Below are 10,046 nucleotides of genomic sequence, written 5' to 3'. Positions count from 1 at the left end.
AAATTCATCTGTATAAGGACGTCATTTCTTTTCATTACCCTCACCAAGGGAAATATGTAATTGGATATACATATATGTATATATTATACAATATACATAAAATGTCTGCTGGAATGTATATTACTGAAAAATGAACGGATAACTTATAACTAATTACACTCCTTATTCGTAAAAAAGGATAATCAATATTTTGTATATTACAGAAAATATGATCAATAGAAACACACAACAAAGTTAGATAAAATTAGGTAAAATATATGAAACTTAATCCTACAAAATGATACACCTTTTATATGTCGTGTTTTTAAGGCGTCAGCTCCATAAAACACTACTTTCTCATTAGGTTTATTTATTATCTACATATCAAAATCAATACCTACACTATGTGGGCATATATATATATATATATATATATATATATATATATATATATATATTATAATTAATTTATATATATATATACATATATATATATATATATATAATGTATATCTATTTATGTATATATATATATATATATATATACATACATATATAGATATACATATATATATGTATATATATAATATATATATAATATATAATATATATATATATATATATATATATATATATATATATATATATATATATATATATATGCATCAGATTAGATGATGTATCTATTGATCCATCAGTCTTTTCTTGTTTTTATATCATACAGTAGAAAATCTTAAGCATACAGTTAAAACACAAACAATAAATATTTACCAGTAACTGACGCAGTAGCAATACGTGGCTGCCTATTATCAGTACATTTTTAATTAAGTGATTCACTTAATTTCTGTGTTTATAATTTCGGTTATTTTGGGGGTCCTGACTTTTGGACGATATAACGCTGGGTAAATTTAGTAATGAGGTCAATACTGGACCACTAGAGACCGAATGTTGGTTTGGAATTTGAGCCTTATTACAAAGTCCAAAAGGGCGATTATATGTAACATCGGTTATTATAATCAACAGGAGATTTTCAATTTGCAGATCGTTCGGTTCGAAAATATTCAAAATGACGTCATTGGTATAGAGAGAAAATTAATGTTGGTAATACAAAAGAGGAGGCAAAGTAATTATCAATATTTTGGTAGATAATAAGGTAATAAATGTTTCCAGTTAAAATTATTTTCATATGCTGAATGAATTTCTAAAAGTCTGAACTAAAACAAATATTTTTTAAGCTTAAAGTTTACAACTGAAAACTTCGGTATATTTAAAAGAAGAGAGGAGAGAAAGAGAGAGAGAGAGAGAGAGAGAGTTTACTGAGTTTACTGAAGCATCAAATCTCAACTTCTATTAATGGTTATCATGATTCTATATATCGGAAATTAAAACTGAATTATTGATCTCGTTATAAAATATGATATCACTCTAATGTTAGACAATCGTTTGAGCTTCGCGGATGATGATTCTCATCATCTCTGTGTAAAGGAATAAGAACGACAGATGCTACACGTGCATAGTTCTCAGGAGTAGTGATGATAATGATAATTTTCATCAATATGCCGTTTTCACTAAGTGGGAATGGCTTCAGAAAATGGCAAAACAAGCATTTATTGTCATATTCACCTTCTCATTGGAGTTTAAAAAAAATTCCAAAGCTTCATAGCCACTGCATCGTCATCTAAATATGTAATAATAGTAATATTAATAAAAACAAATTAGATTGTCAAAATTGGCTAAATTAAATTAATCTGAAACCTTCTTACAATGGAGTACAGGTTTCTTGAGCCGTTTCTCGTGTCTGAGCAAGGCAAGGTAAATGTCAGTATTGTGCGACAGTGTCATTCTTTTCCTTATTGCATAAAAGTGCTACAGTATAAATAATGGGATAAACTTTAAGCGTGTAATATAAACAGGTCATTGTTTTACAAAATCAGAAGCTCACAGGAACAAAAATTCATAAAGAACAGCAAAGATGGCTGCTGTAAGCCCGTATAACTTATGGCCGAAAAAGAGTACTGCTCGCTGCATTACTTAAGCCTTAAGAACCCTTTCTCCAAGTCTAGCAAATTATTCACAGAACGAAATAATACCAGAAAGTAATAAATAAGCTTAACCTATTTTTGGTATCGAAATCACAGATGTGGGAAAAAAACACTGAAATGCTTTGCCAAGAGAGTAACTCAATTGAAAGACCAATAATGAAGAAGAACTGTGCCAGATCTTCCTTCGGTGTAGGCGATGTTCCCTTCCGCCTCAATGTCGTCGTCGGCGGCTTTGAATTCTCCAAGTTCCCCCCTGGGCCAGTGACCCTCCATGCACACCGTGACGCTGTGGGGGATGTTGGCTTCAATCGTTATTGGGGTGTCGAAATAGACCTCGTACTTGTGGCCGTCGGATGTGCCACTATCAATGACCTCGCCGTCACCGTCTTTGACGGCGACCAGACAGCCGCCAGAGGTCGGATTGAGAGCCTTGCAGGTTATCCTTCCCAGCTGGATGTTGACATTCGTCTTGAAGTTCATCAGGAGGATCTGTTCGTGGGTGTTGTGGACGAGGATGCTCTGACGGGACCCAGAGCTTCCTCTCTTCTGCTTGGGGAAGCGGTGGATGGTGGTCAGGGTGAGAGTCCTCATGAGGTTCTCGACGTAGAGCTTCCGTTTCTCCCTGATGCTGCTGCAGAGAGATGGCAAAGGGATGTTGGTCAGCAGCTTGATGTTCATCAGGATGTCACTCATCTCCTCCAGCGTTAGGACGCCCGTAGGCATCACGTGTTCCACGAATTCGTCGGTAGTCATCACCAAGAACCTGACTTTGGATAGGAAATCCTTGATCTCCTCCCGCAGACTTGATGAGTTGGGCTGGCACTTTCCCCTGGGGAATGACGAGGAAGTTAGGTATTTTGGGTTCTTTCAAATATCCGATAAGTTTATTGTCAGGAACTCATAATCTTCCGTGGCCCAATCAAACAAAATGCAAGCACAGGAGACTTGGAATAGCAACCTTCAGTGCATGGGAAAGCAGGTTTTAGATATTTTAAACGGGCACATCTTATTTTCTATTAACAAAGAAAGGTTGCTGCTATAGTTAGAGGGTATCGTGCTGAATTAACCTCGCTAAAATTCAGCTAAATTTTACAATTAAAAAGATAAAGATCTAGAACTAGCATAAAATTTTAGCAGTGATTTTCTCACTCTAATGGACATTGCCAACTGTTTACAGATTCAGGGTTATCCATACCGTTATCAAACGCAGCCAGTGATCATCTTAACAAGTTTCAATTACTGGGATCCGGAAGCAACATGCAATCACAGCATGCATAGAGAACACATTCTAAGTTAGTGTACATCAAAGCAAAACCTGGAATTACAATAATATACTGGAAAATATTTCCATGAAAATCAACTTGGTAAACAATTACATCTCAACCATGTCAGCAATGATAATGGTAATGTAACTAGAAGGAAACATCAAGACTTAGATGTTCATTTTACATTTCAAGATTTCCTTAAAGGAAACTACCAAAAATTTACTGTTATTTCTGCTACCGCAAAAAGAGAATCCCAATCATTTTTATCTCTGTAGATTTTGAACAGATGATTGACAAGTGTCATCCACTCTGCAAAAGGTGGCAGCCTTCAAAAGATTGTTAATATCACAATAGCTTTGCGGGAAAAAATTTCACGATTAATTTAATTTGCATGGACATGCATATTTTTGTTTGCACTTTGTCCAAAACTTTGATCTCGAGGTCGTACAATGCGCGAATAACTCAACTTTGGGTCTCACTGGAGATATAACCGAAAAGTAAGTAAACTGGATTTTGGATCTGATATTAACTGCTGGCAATATACAGCAAATAACTGACAAGCTTTTACACGTGCAGAAAACAGGGACTTATTAAAAATGAAAGGAAGGTTTCATGGATGGCAATTCAGATTATGACTGGTGGTTGCCTTATTAATGGCTAGTCGTCAGGCTGAATCCTCAAAATAAGCTAGAACAAGAACATGCACAAGCAACGAAACAATAGCATGCTCAGAAGGGTGCAGGCCAATCCAACCGTATCTACAGGTTAAGATCTCTGTTGCAATGGTAAAAACTTTACAGATTTGCGGGAATAAATCCCGGGCCTGTAATTTCGGTGTGAATGCAGATTCTGGCATTAAAGCAGAGAGCTTAGAGAAAAAGCCTTGGTGCATAATGGCAACTACAAAAAGCACGCAAATAAGAGAGGCTCTAAGTCCGACCAACGTTTAATTTCATTTGACCGTTAAGGCGGCGCCAGAGAGGGCACAACTAAAAGGTGTTGGTTAAAGGAAACCTGGATGAGAATCAACTGTCATGTTGGTGGTGACAAAGTGCTTGGCTTTAAAGATCTGCTCAGGAAATGGTTATCTAGTGCGAGCTTCCTTTGGCCACCAAATGCATGCGTGAGTGTCAGGCGTTGGATACTGGTGACGGCGGGAGGGTTCCATTAACAAGCAAAAGTTTCCTGTAAGAGACTACATGGAAAATCTTCAAGATAAGCGCAGGTGCACGACTCATTACAAAAGGAAGGAAAGTCTTACTCTTGATCAAGAGGCTTACCATGTGACCAGTGCATCAAAGAGGATAACTTCCGACGAGATGTGGAGAGGATTCTGCAGGAGATGGCTGAGGGCAGACCGACTCAGCCGACCGAAGCTTGGAGAGGTCAGCACCGATCTCGGGGAACGGTTTACGACCTAAAAAAATTAAGAGGTAGATTAATAAAGACCAGGTAACCAAATAAACACTAAGAGATTAATACTTATGAAAGGTAATACATGTACTAAGAAATAAAAAAAAAACGCTTTAAGTTAGAAAATACAATAACGTTGCAACGTGACTGGGGTCAACCCTATACATGTGAGCATTTGATTCTTCTGCTACACTGTCAGAGTACGGGAAAACTGAACTACGACCAAGCAAATGAATGGCCATAACTTCTTTACACTGAATTTATCCTCACTTATCAGGTGAGGATGAGATAAGTAACACGACGATGACGAGGAACGGAAAGGGGATACGCATATTAGAAACCGTAAGAAAGCTCATCGGGCCAAAGTAATTTAGAACCTCATCACTGTACTGTCTTTATGGATTAGTATTACAGAAAGTCTTCCAGTTACTTCAGGAGCACTCCCTGCTCATGTGACTCAATATACGAAGTCACCAGCCTCATGGATTCTCTACGTGACATACTGACCGCGGAATAGTTGAGGCTCTTACGTTTCTTTTCCGTTTCCGATTCACTATTGTCGATTCTGTTCCACAAGCTATCAGCACATGTTCGTCGCAATCGGCACTGTTATTGTTTTCTCGTTTGTGAGTTGTTTTTCTCTTATTAATCCACACAGTCTCCCTTTCTCTCTCTAAATGTATATCTACTTACACACACACACACACACACACACACACACACACACACACACATATATATATATATATATATATATATATATATTATATATATATATATATACTAGATGAAGCCTTATTACAGACACAAGTTTTATCGATGATAAAACATAAGGAAGTCAACTTGAGTAACAACAAACGAATACAGAAATTGTATTTATATTATAAGATGAGTGGCGAGTCCGTTTTCAAAATGAAGACATTGCTTCACAATTAGCAAAAGAAGCTTCAGTGAATGTTTAGTGTGAAGTAAGACCTAGCTAAAAAAAAAAAAAAAAAAAAAAAAAAAAAAGTTCCAGATCATTCAAATGGCTCCTAAGTTGCTGGAAGGTCACCACCCTCAAAACTGAGAAAGGAAACATAATAGTAAACTCAGCTCTTCAATCCGGCGACTACAGAAACTGGGTGAAGAAAATAAATGGTCAAACCATCAGTACACAACACAACGTAAGTCCATTTCAGAAACTGTTGTAAAAATGAAACAAACGAGCTGTCAAAAAATTGCGGTGTCAACATCCAAATATTAAGGTCACAAAAACGCCTTAGCATCGAATTCCCTTTATCCAGGAAATGACTTACACCTAAAGGGAATTATATATAATAAGAGCATCTACACTGGCCATAATCTGAACCTATGCCTTTCGGCAAATCAGTAGAGATATAGGCTGATTTCAACTCCGCTATGCAAATTTCTGCCGAATCAGGTTATGAACATACAATCAAAACCAATCCCTTTCTACCATGATAGTTGAGTCCTAACTGGTAACATATAGATAGTTATATTAGCGTTGTCGTTAACTCACAACAAGCTTTTTATTCCTCCATGCACTTATTCACAAATGCCCCAAATATAAAAAGCATTGTACTTTGCGAATAACTTACTCCGAAAAGGAATTACACATGGCAAGTATATCTACCCTGGCCAGGATTTGAACCTGTGCCTTTTGGGTTTGATACAGACTTGGCAGCGACTCATTCATATGACTATCAAGAGAGAGTCAAGTTGAATTTGACTCTGTTCTACATTTGGTACAAAGATAACAGTGACTACATTCGCCTGTCAATCGAAATATTAATCCATTTCGAATCTGCTCCACATATTCTTGATGAATTCAGGGTCTGTATTTATAATCGAAATCAATCCATTTCCCCAATGTGAGCTGAACGGTAAGCTGGTTATATGTTAACATAGTTTGGTCATTAATCACAAGTGACTTCTTTATAATTTCCTATATTAAACCAGCAATACCTTTTGATATGGAATTCACGTTATCCTGGGAATATTTTACACCTAGAGGAATCATATATAAGTGCATCTATCCAAGGCTGGATTCGAACCTATGGCTGTTGGGTTTGATACAGATATGGCAGTGCCTTATCCATTCGGCTATCAAAAGTCATTGGTTCCAAGCCTGGTCGTATACAATCCCCTTGGTTGCAAGTTATTCCCAAGGTAGAGTGAATTCGACGATACCATTTAAAAGTACTGAAAAATCACGTGCGAATCAGTGACAAAACTATAATTATATATATATATATATATATATATATATATATATATATATATATATATATATATATACAGGGTGTCCATAAGTCTCTTTACAAAATTAAAAAAAGTACATTACAAAAGGCATTAATGAGATATCTTAATCAGATTTGTTCTATGTACCCAGCAGTTATCAAAGTTTTCAATCACATTGCATTTGTGTATTTCAGGTACCCTGTTGACGAAAAAGGTACTGTTACATGAATCCCTAAAAAATGGCTGCTCCTCAAGAAAAGGCACAATGTACCGTATGTCTTGGTTTACTGAAACAAAGTCGGACACACAGACTCAGCAAAACTACAGAACTAAGTATTTGTGCATGGCACAAGAAATCTATGGAGACAGGGACAATATTGGATAAAGGGAGGAGTGGAAGACCAGGAACATCTGAGGAAAACATCGATTGTGTAAGACGAGCCTTTAATCGTTCTCGTACAAAGTTCATCCGTACTGCTGCCAGACGCTTACAGCTACCATAGTCAACAGTGCACAAAGTCCTACACAAGAACACGCGTTTGCACGCTTACAAAGTGCAACTCATACAGGCACTCGAGCCAAATGATAAACCAAGACAAAAAGAGTTTGCAGTTAACATGCTGGAACGAATTTATTAGGATGGGACATTGCTCAACCGAGTTTGTTTTAGCGATGAAGCAACCTTTCATGTTTCAGGGAAACTGAACACACATAATGTGAGAATCCGGGGATCAGAACATACCCATGTAACTAGGGAAATTCATCGAGATAGTCCAAAGGTGAATGTATGGTGTGGGGTCATGTGCAATCAAATCATTGGTCCATTTTTCTTCAACGAGACATCAATTACTGCAGACCTTTTGACTGAATATGTGGCACCACAACTACATGACCTACAACCAACCATCATTTTCCAGCAAGATGGTGCACCACCATATTGGGGACTGGATGTTCATGTGTTCCTAAATCAAACATTTCCAGACTGGTGGATTAGAAGGGATGGCCCAATTCCCTGGCCACCTCGTTCACCAGATATCACTCCCCTGGACTTCTTTCTGTGGGGTTATGTTAAAGATATTGTGTATTGAACAGAGGTACGGGACATCACTGATCTCAAGCAAAAGATCACGGATGCCATTGCCACCATTAATGAGGCTATGCTACAGAGAACATGTCAATAAATCGCGTGCCGTCCTGATGGGCTTCGTGCAACTAATGGTGCCCATATAGCGATGTATTAAATGAGGCAAAAGACTTCCATATTTACTCCTCATTTTGTAATAATTTCCACATATTTCTCTATTCCTTTGCTTTTGTAGTATATTTTAAAATTTGTAAAGAGATTCTATGGACGCCCTGTATATATATCCCACACATTATACAGTAGTCCATATCATGGATTATTCTTTCATGTCTTCACGAAGGGGTACGGCCATAAAATACCCAATTTTATGTCCGGCACGCTATATATCAGTTCAAACATGTAATTTTTATTACTCTGTGATATCCATCCGAATTACAGTATTTATCTAAAGCGAAAACTATACAAGATATTCTATAACCTGAACAAATTCTCTCCACCTTTGTTTACGTGAATCGAGAGATAAAATAAACTTTAATATTTCTGTATTAAAATTAATGAAACAAGAAAAGTAACCGTGGCTACACGATACAAACTAGTAGATACCAATCAACTCGAAAGCTGAACGCACCTCTGTGCATCGTTCAAGAAGCTGGTTGTCCTCGAGCAAAACGGCTGTGTCGTACATTTCGGGGAGGTTGGAGGCTGTCAGCGAAGCTCGCAGGTGCTGCAGGAAACCCACAATAATAGATGATGTTATACAAGGCAGAGTGATACTACATTTGTTTTTATCTGACCATTAAACTCTTATATTATTTCTGCTTCTCTAGGTATCGGCAGAAACTTCGTTCGTGTAATCACGGTTAAAAATTACATTTCGTTTCATCTGACATGACATGATATGACATCTGACATGGAAAAAATTTTATTTTTAATAGTTAGGATCAAATGAATAGTTTAACGTACAGATTACATCAAAACATATGAAAAGTGCAATTAAACAGGTAACACATTAATCTCTTTCAAATGAACTGATAGTTATTTGAATCATTTTTGGGGAATTACTTGAACAATAAATTGGAATTACTTCTAAAATATATTGTATAATCAATAATATATCACGACAATGCACATTAAAACATGATCGTATTTACAGTTTTTATATAATAATCATTAAAAAAATTACGAGAGACAATTACGTCAGAGCACAGTTTTATCAGAGGTTCCATCTGGTACTTGCTAGCCAGCTGGTATATCTGCACCGCCTGCCTGACGCCGGGGAGCTGAGTTTGCCCCTTGTATACGTACTCAAGGAGCCACTCGAACGCCTCTGGGGGATCTTCGTGAAGGTACAGCTCTGGTCCTTCAGCCAGGGGGCCAAAAAGCATCGCCTCGAAGACGGGCGAGCTCATGGCCAGGACGAGCCGGTGGGCCTGTGGGAGGGGGGGGAGATTATTATTATTATTATTATTATTATTATTATTATGGAGGATAAAATAAGAGCCTTTTCTGGAGTGTAAATCTTGGTCTAGTGTTTAAAATATCCTCCAGAAAAGGGTCTCATTTCATCTTCATCTTTCAAGAACACGATCGTTCTTCATAGCCATAATTATTATTATTATCTACTCCTGAAGGACGTGATTGCTCTTCATAGCCTTCATTATTATTGTTACTATCTACTCCTGTGGAACAAGCAAGGAATGTAATTCATATTCGAAGGCAGTCTCTACAAAATAATACTTTTAAGTGTGAGGAAAGAGGACATATTAAGAATGAAAAAATAAAAAAATAAAATAGCCATAAATGAGAACACAAATGACGAGCTAGTCCGATATTTTCCAAGGTGAATACTTTGGATCCAGAAAGTCCAGTTAGATTAGCGATGGATATTGCATTTTGTTTACCTGAGATTCATTACAATAACATTACCTTTCATACCAAAACCACCTTCAACCTAAAATTTCTGGTTAGGGGATTTGGAAAAGCTCAGTCACATATTCTTTGTTATATGCCTGTTCAAAT

General features: G+C 37.0%; 1 protein-coding gene across 4 annotated transcripts in view; it reads right to left on the bottom strand.

Moving 5' to 3' along the window:
• Positions 1-835: 835 nt before the first annotated feature.
• LOC136849743 (BTB/POZ domain-containing protein 6-B-like) overlaps positions 836-10,046 on the bottom strand; it is a 119,583-nt gene continuing 110,372 nt past the window's right edge. For all 4 annotated transcript variants that reach the window (XM_067123132.1, XM_067123133.1, XM_067123134.1 and 1 more), the window contains 4 exons: positions 9,224-9,457; positions 8,656-8,751; positions 4,567-4,703; positions 836-2,850 (listed from right to left, as the gene is read on the bottom strand). In XM_067123132.1, the coding sequence (XP_066979233.1) occupies positions 2,160-2,850; positions 4,567-4,703; positions 8,656-8,751; positions 9,224-9,457 (1,158 nt within the window). In that variant the 3' untranslated portion in view covers positions 836-2,159. The remainder of the gene's footprint in view (positions 2,851-4,566; positions 4,704-8,655; positions 8,752-9,223; positions 9,458-10,046) is intronic.

Source organism: Macrobrachium rosenbergii, chromosome 21, assembly GCF_040412425.1.
Source record: "Macrobrachium rosenbergii isolate ZJJX-2024 chromosome 21, ASM4041242v1, whole genome shotgun sequence".
Taxonomy (NCBI): domain Eukaryota; kingdom Metazoa; phylum Arthropoda; class Malacostraca; order Decapoda; family Palaemonidae; genus Macrobrachium; species Macrobrachium rosenbergii.
The sequence above is the reverse complement of the archived record's forward strand: the minus strand, read 5'-3'. Positions and strand labels throughout refer to the sequence as shown.